The sequence below is a fragment of the Mchenga conophoros genome, linkage group LG2 (genome assembly GCF_057382185.1).
Source record: "Mchenga conophoros isolate Kocher_MC1m ecotype Shallow Benthic linkage group LG2, M_conophoros_male_GT1.1, whole genome shotgun sequence".
In the NCBI taxonomy this organism is placed as follows: domain Eukaryota; kingdom Metazoa; phylum Chordata; class Actinopteri; order Cichliformes; family Cichlidae; genus Mchenga; species Mchenga conophoros.
The window spans coordinates 24,059,347-24,073,700 of NC_140527.1; the positions used below are offsets into that span (position 1 = coordinate 24,059,347).

At 45.8% G+C, this 14,354-nt stretch overlaps 1 protein-coding gene across 1 annotated transcript in view; it reads right to left on the reverse strand.

Moving 5' to 3' along the window:
• Window positions 1-13,681, reverse strand: part of efnb1 (ephrin-B1) — a 57,106-nt gene extending 43,425 nt beyond the window's left edge. The window contains exon 1 of the mRNA XM_085289319.1: window positions 12,976-13,681. Coding sequence (XP_085145445.1) covers window positions 12,976-13,091 — 116 coding nt within the window. The 5' untranslated portion in view covers window positions 13,092-13,681. The remainder of the gene's footprint in view (window positions 1-12,975) is intronic.
• Between the last annotated feature and the right edge of the window lie 673 nt (window positions 13,682-14,354).

Here is a 14,354-nt window from a genome sequence, read left to right on the forward strand (position 1 = left end):
TCGGCTAGAGCCCTCTGAGATATCACTCATCTGACTGCAAAATAATGACACAATCATCGCCATGGCTACGCTCCTACTACATCCCATGAGCGGCAGCACAGAGAGGATATTAATACACAGGAGCACTTGGAGAACCAAACGAATTAGCAAAGAGATTAGCCAGATACCGGGTTAATGAATGTGCCACGCAAGGAAACGTGCTCACACCCACCTCCTCTTTAAAAAAATGAGGAGCAGCAAGCGGACAAGCTAGCAGGTCTACACCTGTTTCCGCAAGTGCATGCCGCAACAGGTTTGCTAAATAAACTATCTTCTTTCAACGCGAAATTCCGACTATGTAAACTTAGGCTGATTGTTTCTGGATAAGGCAGCGAGTTGTTAACTTTGACAGCACTATCTGTTTTTCAAATGCTCTGCAGAGTGCAGAAAAAGCAGCATGCGAGCTCCGATGCGATCATTATCGAGTGAAACCTGAGCCTATATGTTGACACGGTGAAATACTGTGTTTCCTGGTGTTAAGAAGTTAACGTAATTTAGGACGTTTACGATAAGATAAGAGCGAGGGGGGAACGAGGGGTTTATCCTCAACAAACTGTCCCAAAAATCCTACATCTGTGAATTCTAAAAAGCCCATCTGTTGGCTTTTCTCCCCCGTGCCGTTTGCACCGACTTGACAACATGACGGTAATAGATGCTTTGCAGATAAATGAAAGCAAAGTGACATGCAATCATCCAGCGTTTTAGTAGCCTTGATGTATTTGCTTTAACACGCAGGCGGAAGATGAGAAACTGAAATTTATTTCAGAAAATAACAGGCAGGTCTTATGAAACTGGTTATTAGACTTGCAAATCATTCCGATGATTCATAACCGGGACCATGCTCGTATGACCTCGTTTTTGTTTTTTATGTTTGTTTGTTTTTTCCAAGCATGCACAAGTGCATGCCTGCATAGGTTCATTTAAGTGTGTGTTGGTTTGTGAGGATTCTTGCAGGGGCATGTGAGCGACAGCCTGTCAGTGAAAGCGATGTCATTATCTGGCTGATGTCTGTGTGAATTGTGACCGGGTGCAGGGTCACATCTCTAGTGGGAAGCTGACACTGCGGACAGGAAGCATTACTTTATGATTTTCCCTCCAGGAGGAAAACACTCATCACAATCAGCGACGCTACTGTTCAGGCCTCGTTTAGAGGTTAATTCAATATGGGCAGCATGCTAATGACAATAGCATGACGAATGCCTACATCTTAAAACCCGCTTTTTACAGGATACATGTTCTTTAAAATAACATAGTGGGGAATTTTTTTATGCTTTGTTCTCAGTGCCTTGAAAAAGAAGAAGGGAGGGAGGGGGGTTCAGGCAAAGCCCTTCCCTCCCTGTTCTTAGCCTTTGACTTTTTCTGTGTAACAACAATACACGGGGTTTTAGTTCAGTGTCCTGCAGTCGATCTGTTAGGCCACTGATAAGAGAAGCTGATGGATAGGTTTAATCAGCCAAGCCCAGGGATCAAGACCACGGGACAGATCAATCAAATGCTGTGTGGTTTCTAAAAGAAACTGCTTTTATCAGTGTCAGAAAGGACTCTCGCTGGATTTTTTTTTTCTTTTTTTGTGTTTGCAGGAAGGAAGAAAGCAACATTAGCAAAGTAAACTAAATATAAAGAAACAAGGGAATGTATTTCAGGTGCATGAGTGGAAAGCTACACTAACTAAGCCCGGCTAAAAATAAGTGCAGCAGAGCAGAAAAAGAAACATCTGTAATCACTACGCTGAGATTGTTAAAACTCCTTGAGGCAACTCTCCGACAAAGCATAAAACTAAATGTCCCTGGTCTCTTATATACTAAACACCTCCTGACATAAACAGAAATAAAATGTAAAAAAACCCAAAACCTTCTGAAACAGTGAAACTAAACCTGCACTGAAATCAAACAGGAAGCACAACAGAAAGACTGAGAGCTATCTCCAGCGCACAACAGATCTCTGTAGAAGAGAGCAACGATGAACTGTAATAACTAGGACGCGGTGCTTTTAATACACAGCTGCCTTCCATTTCTTAAAAGAAGCTTCTTATCGGAGAATTTGAGTGACAAGCCTATTCTCTCGCTTACAATCTCGGGCTCATGATTGTAAAAGACAGCTACACATGTCCCATCAAATCCAAGACAAATTGGTTCCTCTTTCTTCTTTGCCTTGGATGGGAGATCTTATCCAGGCGGACATGCTTAAGTTGTCAGTGGGTTTTCTAAAACCCGTATTGAACGGCATATTGACTGATGCAATCGCGGAGACACACATCATTAGGCTCATTAACAGCGAATGTAAAAAGGGGAGGACGGCCTAACTGGTGCAGCGGGAGTCTGTGTCTCCTCTGATAACACTCGCCTTTAACAAGCGGAGCGCGCGGGCAAAGATGCAGGCTGTCGGTATTAAAATGAAATGTATGCTTGTGTGTGTGATGCGTCTGCTAATAAATAGCTTGTTTGACATGACGCTGTTCTCATTCGCGCAGTTTGCTCTGTGATAACCGGTCGGATTGTGGCCTCGTAAAGATGCTCCATGTGTTGTTTTAGGAAGCCATTACAAACTGGGCCGTCTCCATTACAAGGGCTATCTGATCATTATTACTGCCATCTGTAACGCACACTCAAACCTTAATCTGGGCGAGCCAACCACAGCTGACTCCTGAGTTGGCACGCACGCACATCCATACTACCTTCCCCTGTATGTGCGTGTGTGTACATCCAAACGTGACACGGCAGCTGTTGCCTCGTCACATTGCAGGCCCTTGGGCTCGACACATTTTACTCCAGCCTACTAAAGCAAGGCTGAGTGGAGCAGCGCAATCCCATTGAAGCCACTGACTTGCAAGTCTCTTTTTGAGAGGCCGAACCCCCTCCAACACCTGTGCAATGCAATCGCAATCTCCCAGCCAGAGCTGCTCCCACCCTTCAAAGGCTCGTCACAGGACGCACATCTAATGCAGAGAGATGGCCGGTTAAAGCCTCAGCCAGGCACACCGCTTTGAAGCGACTGCTCCGGCCCCACCAAAAGAGAAGCCAAATCATTTCCCTTCCCTCTACCCCCGTCCATTGTGCGAGAGGTGCACCAGGCGCTCTTATTCGGTGGCCGCATGTGGGGCGCCTTCAAAGATCACGCCACTCCATTCCAAAGCAGGGCCACTACAGGAAATGAGACTCTCCCGGATGCACGGGGGCTTCTCGGCGATAAATATATTCATGCATTCATGTATATTTCAAATAAGAATTTGACTCAGCCCGCATAATGCACATGGCAAGGTTCAGACTTTGAGATTCTTGACATGCATGAGGCGCTACAATCAGGAGTGTATAAATAAATCAGAAAACGCAGCAAACAGAGCTCCTAAAAGCAGCAACACAGGGCCTGAGCTCGGCGCGAAGAAAAGGACTCGCAGAGGTTTGTCTGAAAGAGAAAAAGCTTTCATCTCCGAGACAGCAGAGGAGAAGAGAGGAGTGATGTGATGGATGTTTGGGCTGTCATGTTTCACAGCTGGGGACTTGAGACAGATGAGAGGAATAGCTAAAAGTAGTCAAACTTTTCAGGGCGAAGGGGAAAATGGAAGATGAGACAGCAGAACAGCGGATGGAGCGCCACACATTAAGATTAGCCGGTTAAAATCGCAGTGTGAAATCTCGTGCTACGGAGCCTCGAGGGGCAAAACCGCCAGAGTAACTCGTTAAATGGAGCCGACGCAACGCCGACGGTCGTGTTCTCCGAACAGTTCATAAAGGGAAGCTGAGAGGTTTTGGAATATTGTGTTTGCTTTAGCAGACCCTAACTCCGATTTCCAATATCGGAGAGATGATGAGGGACTTCCACGGCTGAGCACATCATGGGGGAGAATAAACACACGTGTAATGGGAAACATGTGTGTGCGAGATGAAACGGCCTCCCTCATATGAATGGGATGAAATATAGACCTGCGTCCTGCCGGGCTCCAATCAGGGCCGTAAGAACTCGGCATGGAGGGGAAATGACGGACCCCCGACGGGCTCACACACACACACACACACACACGCACACACACAGATACGGATAAGCTGCCAATATGGTCATTCTGGAGCAGATTCATGTGGAGGCCAGAGTCTGACAGTGACATCTCCATTCACTCCTGAATTCTTTTTCGCTTCCCAACATGCATGGGCACACACACACACATGCACACACACATGCACACAGAGCTAGAGGCCATGGGAGGAGGAGGAGCAGCACTGAGGCATTAAAAAAAAAAAGCCTTTCTCCCCGCCGTGGGTCTCTGTGGGGTTTAGCATGGCATTATGGGAAGATTAGACTTTAGAGTGCTTTACTATCTGATGTCATTGTTGGTTTTACGTTGTCTGGATGGCTTGTGGAACTCGGACCTGATGGCAGGCACATTTCTCTCCAGACAAAATGCTCGGGGCTGCAGTTGTGATTGATTACAGGTTCCTATTGTATCTGTCTGGTATGGCTCTGTTGGAAGAAGAATTAGTCAGACAAAAAAAGTCATGGAAACGCTACACATTTGACTCCATCAATCAAGTCAGCAATCAAAATAATTCAATTAAGAGACTTAAATCCCGCTGGCTCACCAGTCCCTGCTCCAATAGCCCAGAGACAAACTCAATTTACTGACAACCCATACATGATAGCATTAACTCCACTTTAAGGCTCCAATCTTTTTCCATTACTTATGTTTTCTAAATATCAAGGGAAATTCAGAGGAAATAGCAGAGCTATGGTGTTTACGAGAGACGACAAGTTGGAAAAAATTAAATAAACAAGAGCAGCTTCAAATGCATAATGAAATTGTAGAAGGGCTGTCCGGACAACTAAGCTAATTTGCAAGTTGTTTAGAAGGCAGACTTATTTGCAAAACACAAGAAACTTTGCAAATGTGTTTTCATAGGCCGTACATCAATGATGCAGGATTGCAGACAGACTGGGAAGGGAGGTTGCTGAATATGTGTGTAATTGTCTTTTTTCCCCCCCGTTTCCGAGGTGTGAAAGGGAATGCAGGGTTGCGCTGGGGCGTCCCGGGGAGAGGCAATTGAAGCGTCACTCACAGCTGCCACACAGAGCCCCGGCGCACACCAAATCCCAGGCCCGGGCTTTTCCCGGGCAGAGGGGCCGGGGCCGGGCCTGGGAGCAGCAGGAGTCCCACAGGCCTTTTCTTCCAACTCCTCTCACCAGCACAAGGGGGACCAGGTCCCTGCTGGGAGTTTGCTTAGAAAAGACTGAGCCAAGACTTGGCAGAATGGGTTAACGGAGGCATACACACACACATATACACACACTATTTCAAATGCTTTTTGGGGGCTGTCTGTCTTGCCTGTGGGCATGGTGGGAAAAAAATGAAGTAGGGAAGAGAAAAAAAAAACCCCAAAGATAAATCAAACTTCCAGTTAACAGCTGAAAATTTGGGACACGCAAACGCAGAGATGCAGAAAGAGACGACGAGCAAGAGAGGCACTGCTCAAACTAGATTACCGGAGAAATGAGTGGGGGGTTTTCTGCTCGATGCCCGGGGAGCCTAATAGAGGAAAAGTCCCAAGGATTATACACTGTGCCATTTCCACGCTCGCCCTAATAGTCTCCATGTCCTGCCTCTGTATGCCATAGATGGATTATGATGCTTTATAATTAACATGGGTAAGGGGGTTGTTACAGACCGCCCATCTGCCACGCTGACACACTTACGGGGGGTATCCCTTGGGAAAAGGAGGCCGCTACCACACTATTCCATTACTTTATCATTCTATCATTCTATTATCCTACCACTCGATTCAATTACCCTGTCACTCCATTAGTGTACTCGTAACAGTGAACAAAGAGCTCCGTGATGATCATTAATGATATGTTCCGAGCCGGTTGTGGCGTGGTCATGCTTCATCCAGGCTCTTCTTGTAAAAATATGATCTTTTACAAAGCACGGCTCATTTTTGGTTCCAATTAAGATGTCAAACGTAAATTGAGAAGCTCGTCGGCAGCCATAAGAAACATCTAAATGTGATACACTTTATTTTATTATTCTTTTTTGGAGCATGCAAAAGATTACTTGCCTTCATTTTCTGCAAGAAAAAACTGAGGACGTAAACTGTTACTCGACTTGCAGAGTAAAAGCATTTTTTGTCAATAATACACATTTTTTAGTGTTGAAAGTTCCAGAAAAACTTTTGTCCAACCAAATCTATCGTTTGATTAATTAAGTTGAAACTTGTAAAAATGCTACAATTTTCATTTGTATTTTTGTTTTGGAGTTTTTTAAAAAAAGGCGAGAAACCGTATAACCCTACATCGCAATTTATATTCCCACCTCAGTGTTTTCACCAATTTTATTTGTTAATAAACACGCACTTCCTCCCCTGTCCCACACATTTTTGCGATTAGTCGCTGGGCTCCGTCACCTCCTGGCACAGTAAATGCAAACCAATCCTACAAAGGTCTTTAGTGTGCCACAAACTCAGAGGGGGAAACAGATCCCTCGTCGCCTGTATGCCGGTGACAGCCCCTGACGTCTTAAAGAATGTGCGGTGCAGCTGGCTGTTGAGGTTGCCTGCCCACTGTTAGGGAATGGCATCCGATGAGGTCTGCCTCCTCAGCACAGAGGGGTTCTATGAGAAAGAGTTAAGTCTGTGAGGTCAGTCTGGAGGAGGAGGTTACGAGTTCCCCGAGTCGGAGCCGTGGGGGTAATGGTTTTAGAGATGGCTGTCACACAGATCCGTTCCACTGTCCAATACTGCCGCTGATCTCCACCAGCCCGAGTCTGCTTGCTTTTCAATTGCTCAACTTCTCTCTCCCCGTCCTCCTTTCTTCTTTTCTCCCCTTCTTTCCTCCTTGCACTGACACATGGAAGTAATCTAGGATCTCTATGCTGGACTCAAAGGATGTGCGGTTGAGCCCGGGGCTGCATTTCGACGCTCTACATTAGCTTCCTTTCCTCTTCTGTTTAATCCCCTTATATTCAACTGCTCTTATTTAAAAGAACTTAGCTGGAAAACAAAAGGCAGACTTTGCCCATTCAACTTTTTTCTCTCTCTCTCTCCCTCTCTCTTCGTTTCCTGTAACTCTGCATCCCTTCCCATTTTTCTTCTCGAATCAGCTAAAAGCACAGGCGAGGCGACAAGTAGGACTCTTAAGGGAAGCCTTCCAGCACCGTCGTCTGTGCCTCTGCTTGGCAGAGCCGGAGCTGATGGGAACTTCCTGGTCGCTGCCAGCCAGGCCTCCGTCTAATGAAGCTGGGTCGCTAACAGCCTGTAAGGCAGCCACTGTTCAGCCACTCTACACTCATCCACCACCCGGCCCTCGACACTTTCACAGGGGCACACTGGCACGCTCCTAACACTTCCTTAATGCTCCGCTGTGGCTGGACAAAGAACAATGGCGCACGGACGTGCACTCTTAAGCACTCCTTCACTTCCACGAGCTCAAGAGGAAAAATAAACAAGACTCAGACTGATTGGAAGTTTATTTTATACTCAACTGAACTTACAATTACTCTTTAAATAAGCATCTATACACCCTATTTTTTCCTTTTAGGAGGTAGGATCCTTTATTGGGTACAAGCAAAAGAAGACAAGGCAGGAAATACGGGTCAGAGAGCAGGGGAGCGACTCCCAGCAAAGGAGGCAAGCCAGTTGCGGTGCTGCTCGGCTGAATTTGCACCCATGTGGTGCACGCCCTAACCACTCAGCTATCATGACCCATTTAAATGAATGTGGTGTTTATCCCAGTGAAGAATTTTTTGTTGCATAATGCACTTTGCTGCATTTGTCATTGTTATCAGTGACTCACAACTCTGACTCACTAGCAACTGTCACACCTATATGAAAATTCCCCAAATGTAAAAACAGTTTTTACCCCAGGGCTTTGGTAACAAGTTCCTATCTGTCATCCCCCCCCCCCAAGCATAAGTATATTAGATGTCTTATTTCACACAAACACTCCAAAACAAAAAGTGTTAAAAATGCTAAATCCTAACCAGCTTTTCTTGTATGAAAAATTAATTTAATTAATTGGTGGTGGGGGGCAGGAATTAGGCAATATGTGTGCAATGTGTGCATTTTGCTGATTTTTTCTGTGCCGTTTCTGTTAGTTGATGTGTGTGCAATATTTCTACTAGTGTCAGGTTACAATCCTGAGCTGCAACTCCCCACATAAACAAAAAAAAGTCAATACACTTGATTTGGATTTTTGCCTGTTTGTGTAGCTGTATATATATTTAAATAGAAGTACATATGGTAATATTGTGATATGACACGTTGCCTGCGGATTTAGATTCTCGACGTCAGTAAAGTTGCTGTTGATTGTGTCCAGTCACTGCTGTTTATGTTCTTGTTCTGCTAATTGACTAATCCTTCCAGGCATTGTCCACTCTTGCCAAATGATTCACTGCTTTCAGCTGCTGTCCCTGTAATATGTCTTGAAAGAAAACCAACTGGAACTGTGGGTCACGACGACCAGTTGGAAAAACACACACACACACACACACACACACACACACACACACACACACACACACATAGAACAAAAAGACGGAGGAAGAAAGAAAGAAAGAAAAAATCCAAACAAATTAGTAGCAAATGCTACTTTTCCCAAACTCGGGGAACAAAAGCTTTGGTTTCGTGTGCACCACTGCTTGAATATAAAGAAATGAATGCATCAATAACACAGCAAAACAGAATGATCAGCTTTCAGTGATGTGGCAGCCAAAACCACCAGTGGATAAAGTGAGTCCATCTGGAGCAAAACCATGATGAAAAAGCTGCATTGTTTTCCTCTTTTTCTTCTTCTTCTTCTACTTCTTCTTCTTCGCTGAAATAACCTAAACGCCCTGCAGCCCTCTTTCCCGAGCCCAGGTGCCTTGTGTAGATAACCAAATGAAGAATCTGCCATTACCCACACACACCGCTGAAACAACAGTCGTGTCGACACAGAAGCACGCGTGTGCGCGCACACACACACACAGACACATAAAAGCAAACGCAGCTGTCCTTACAGCGAGACACAGGGACCCTTTACAGCACTGTGGGCCAGTTGCTATCCAGAGGTATTTCTTATTGGTTGGCCCTCTCTCGTTCTCTCTGAGTGGGGCTCAGGCTCTAAGTCCTCTCTGTGTGTAATGAGATCTCTATCAGAGGGAAACATGATCAGAGTCTAAAGGGTGGAGAAAGGGGGAGACTGTGGGAGGCAAAGAGAGAGAGGGAAAAGGTACGTATCGCGAAGGGGTAACGGGGGCAAGCGGCGGGGTGTGAGGCAGGGAAGAAACAAAAACAGGCCTCTGACCCTCCCGACAGTGACCGCGGCTGCACGGAGCAGGAGAGGGGAGCGCTCGCTGGACTCCAAACCAAATCCTGATTCTCGTCTGAGGCTGCATCCGGCTCTCGCTCAACAGGTTTCGGCAGTTTTCAAGTTGTGCCGTTTCAGTTTGTTTTGTTTCACTTCCTCCTGAAAGTCGGCATAGCTGAGCAGGTGAAAGTGGCAGATGAGTCAGTGTCTGAGAACAAACCCATTGAAATGATTGCTTTTGTAAGAGGCACTTCCAAGATAAGGAAGACATTGTATTCTTCTCATTACCTCATGCAAAGAAAAAAGAAAGAAAGAAAGAAAAAAAATCTGCCTAATTAGCTTATTGTAAAACACTAAACATGAAAACAAAACCAGCAGCAGTTAAATTAAATTATGCTGTGATGGAAATGTAGTGAACCAATAAAATTGCTGCCTCATCATCTCAAAGCGCTTTGCAATAAAAAAAAAAAGCCACAAAAATTCCCTTTTTTTGTTTTGGGAAAAATTAAACATATTTGCTAAATGTCCCAGTGGTAATAAAGTTTAGCTTAATTACAAGCCCACTGAACCATTTAACCACGCAAGCGTGATATAAAGCAAACCAGTCAACTGTTAAACTCTGAGCCAGACAGCTGAGGTAAAAGGACAGCAAAGTAAGTCGAGTAAAGTAGAGACTCACAGGCTCGAATCAGGAGACTTTACTTTTTATCAAACGCGAACGCTCTTTTCGTTTTTACCCCCCTTTCTTCTGCTATTTTGCGTCCCTTTGTGGGCTTTGACACAGAGGCCAAAAAATAAAAAATAATTCATGCAAAGTCTTTCCAAGCCTCACCAAAAAATGCAAAGAGTTCAAAAGCAGTGCAGCAGACTGTTGCCCAGCCTGTGGCCGCTTCCTCGCTGCATGTTTTTAGAGGTGTGCAACTGTGTTTTCCATCTCTCCTCCTCTCCTTTTCTTTCTCTTACCCCTCTCTCACCACCTTGTTTGTCTCCTGAGCTGCTGCAAACAGGCTGTGGTAGTTACAGGTCATGAGGTAAATATTAGCCGAGGAGGGCTGGAGGACGTGCAGGAACCGCTCACAGCAACCTTGTCAGATCATCATTAAATTGGCATCACTGCAGTGTACCTCAGCACAGTGTGAGTGTCAGTGTGTGTGTGTGTCCATGTATGTAGCACGCCTGTACATAGCGGCGCTAGCTTCAGCCAAGGCGATGGGACGTGATCAGTCATAACAAAGTGACATTTCGTGGCGTAATCCCACTCAGCTAAATGAGAACTAATCCGATTTGCTCTGATCAAATGTTAGACTGTTCTTTACCGGCCGGGGGGACGCTGACACATCTCAGCCTTCTTCTTCTTTTTCTGCACGGCTGCTCCTTCATCACCCCCCCCCCTCCCCTCCCCTCCCACCGACACCCCTACTTTGCCACTTCACTCATCCGGCCTCAAATTAAATATCAAAAAGGTATGATGCATCCTGCAGCACAAAAAAAAAGAAGAGAGAACTAAAACTCAAGCATGCTTCCTCTTGTTATTTTTCTCACAAGACAGTGCTACCGTGATGATGTATGCTGCCTGTTCAAGCACGCTGGGAGGAAATCAATTAAGCAAACCCCCAGTTATTGATAATACAGGAGGCGGGAGTGATGGCATCCTCACATGGAAATCCATAGCAGCAGGAATGCACATAAACCTGCACAAACACACACACCGTAGCGGCCCAAACCTGCTGGTTTCCTAGACTTTGCCTCATAACTCATGGCCTGTGGGGAGGCACTGGTATTGTTATAGTTTTTGTGTGTATGTAGTACACTGTGCAAGCAGAGGGCCAGATTAATTTATTAGCTGAGGCAGCAGCGCTCCCAAAAGCAGGAACAGGAAGTAAGACATCGTAAATCTCGATAAGTCACCAGATAGTGTACTGTACATTTCTATAGGCTTCTTCCACTGTTATCGCTATAGAGTAATATAGGCCAATACCGAGAGATGGAGTTTAGAGGAACAAACAGTGAAGACTGATGCTGATTCCTGCGCAAGCACACCCACCCCATCTCTTTTTCTTTTATTGCCTATCAGCGAGTGCTGCTGACTGATACATTTCAGAGCAAAAACAGGTTTGTCTCTCTCTCTTTTTTTGTTATTGTAAAGCCTGCACACAGCAAGATAATTGTCTATTGTTTTCCAAAAGGCAGAGCAGCGGGATAATTAGCTTGAGAGAACACTTTGCAGAGTGCATTATTGTTCCACTGTGAACTTTATGAAATATTCAGCCGTTCGTGGGGATTTTACAAGGAGCAGAGTGGAGAAACAGATGGAGAAACGATCTTCCAGTCCCTAAAATCCCAGCATGGTAACCTTCTAAGACATTCCCTTCAGGTGACATCATCAATCAATAAATGTCTCCCTCTATTTTTTTTTTTTTTACTCTTAACTAAAAAGTGTGGATTTTTGCATGTGTGTGTGTGTGTGTGTATCTTTGTCTGATGACGCTCATTGTTCCACTACTTCTGCAGCCAAATAAAAGCTGATGGGCCGTAGTCTTGCCATTAGGACCGGGCCACACACACACACTCAGAGACACACACTTCAATGAACATGGCAGCAATATTCATACCCACTGACTCCACAACGAGCCTCTATGACATTTGACATTTGGGGGATAAATCATGGATTCACTTCAATGAGTAACTTACAGTTATAGGCTGGTCGAGCTACTCTCCATTTCCCCCCAGTGCTGTGAGCTCGAATGAAGGTCAGCTCCAACCACACAGATCTTTCTCTCTCTCTCTCTTTTTCTCTTTTAGTTTATTTTCCCCCCCTTTATGAATGCTTTCCAACATGATGTAAATGTGGGAGTCAAGTCTAAGTGGGTGATAATTGTTACCAGAGCGTAATCTATTATCAGTAGTCTGGGCTCACTTTACTTGTTTGGATGGGAATAATATGGATTTTTAAAGAAAGTGTCTGGCTTCAGCTGCTGACTTTTGAAAAACGTGTCCTTGATTTCATGGGAAGAAATTGCGCTGGATCCAAGCCAGGGTAATTAAGAAAAATACAATTATTTTCAATCATTTGCTCACCTGATATCTGGAACCATCTTGTTATGCATTTTTGTGGGGAGAAACTAAATTCAAACTTGGCCACTTTGGACGGAGTGTGGCCCTCGTACGCCTGTTGGGAGGAAAAAATATCCTGCGCTATAGCTGAACACACTTGGCGTGGTTTACTTGACTTTTTCACCTTTATTCTTTGCACCAATTATGAGTGGATGAACTTCTCACAGCCCTAGAATAGCCGTGATTTAGTTGGAAAATAAAACGGTGGGTGCAATATTGCGAATAAAATTGCTATAATTACCCATCTTAATGTGTGATTTAAGCTGGGCCCGTTGTACATTGTATAAGCATGTACTTAACGGTGTTTCTTCAGTGTTGGGAAATTCCCCACTGGGAAAGACGTCAACGCCACACTCTGCGGCGCAGAGAGGACAATTAGAACTAAATAAATTGTGTTCTTTTTAAGATAATTGCCACATTTAACAGAACATTTAACCCAACGTGTACACAATGGCAACTTTTCCATAAATGTTAGCCCTCCATTGAGCGCGCACACACACTCACACACACCCATAGAGTTTGACACCCTCGTCCAAATGAAAATGCAAGACTTACTTGGGATTCTGCGAGCTCCAGATTATAGTCTCCAGCGACTTAGCCGAGGGTAACGCCGACCTGCACATTATTGTAAAGATCCAGAGGTAATACTTCCAACAACCGAGTCCCGCCATTCTGATAAATGCACAAGACGGGTGAGCCGAGAACTCTAGAGCTACGGACGGTGCGCTTGGCAACCTTTATCTGCGGTTCGCCCGGTGGGAAGGTGAGCTACGATCAGTCGGGAGCATGTGAGGTCGATATCAGATACATGTCCTTGTGTCCGACTTCTTTAGATCTGCTCCAGACCCCGTGTCCTTAACTGAACTGCCGTGCGAAGGAGCCCCGGTTCTTGATAGGATTTGGAGGAAAGCAGCAGCAGCAGCCCACCGAGTGTCCTGGTTGACCTGTGGCTGAGGCAGTAGAAAGAAAAAACACGACCTTTTCTTTCACTCTGTGGACAAAACTCAGCGATCCCTATGCGTGGAGCGGATCTGACCAATCGCGCAGTTTTGCCAAAATCTGGCGATGCGGCTGTCGGTGGAGCGCCGCGCCGCGTCTTTGTCAGAGCTGCCCTCGGTGGTGCGTGTACCTGTCGCCGTTTATAGCCTACAGATGACCACATTCATCCATCAGTCACAACTCCGCAGCACGCCAGGAATCCCGAGGTCCACTTCATTCCAGTGTTATCTTTCACTCCTCCGCCCCCCTTCTTTTGCTATTCTTCCTCCCCCCCCCCAAAAAAAAGGAATTGAGTTTCTATTGTAAATATTCCTCCTGGCTCTCAGTGGCGTTACGCGTGCGTGTTGCGCTCCGGCAGGGTCGCTTCTAGTCCAACTCGGGCATGCTGCGTGGCCGGTGCGTAAAAATACAGTCCGGTCTCCCCGCTAGTTTATTGCTTCATGAAACACACACAAAAAAGTGCCGAGGTAAGATTAGACCTGCTCCCCTGCTTCTCGACGTGGCTCCTAAATCAGCTCACCAACATTTCCACGCCGGTATGTTGTTTTTTTTTTTCTGACCGTCTGTAACACTGTGCACTCCGGTGTGTGCGGCAGCCCGAGCTCAACTGTAACCCGAGCTGAACAGAGCGCATGAGGAACAGCCCACTGTGCCAGCAGCGGCCAATCACAGCGCTCTGTCCGAACTTGGAAGCAGGAAGCGAAGGCATTTAAGGGACGTGGATGGGTAGATGGTAGGTAGAAGGAGGGAGCGAGAATTGGTGAGGGGGGCGGGGGTGTTATTGGGTTGACCCCACATTTCCACCTCCCCTCTCACCACCACCTCGGCCCGAGCCATCGACCCAAATTGAAATGGACGTTGGAGTTATTCGTCATACTGAAAGCTTCGGTGAGGAAAACGAGTGCACCAGTGTGTGTGTGTGTGTGTGTGTGTGT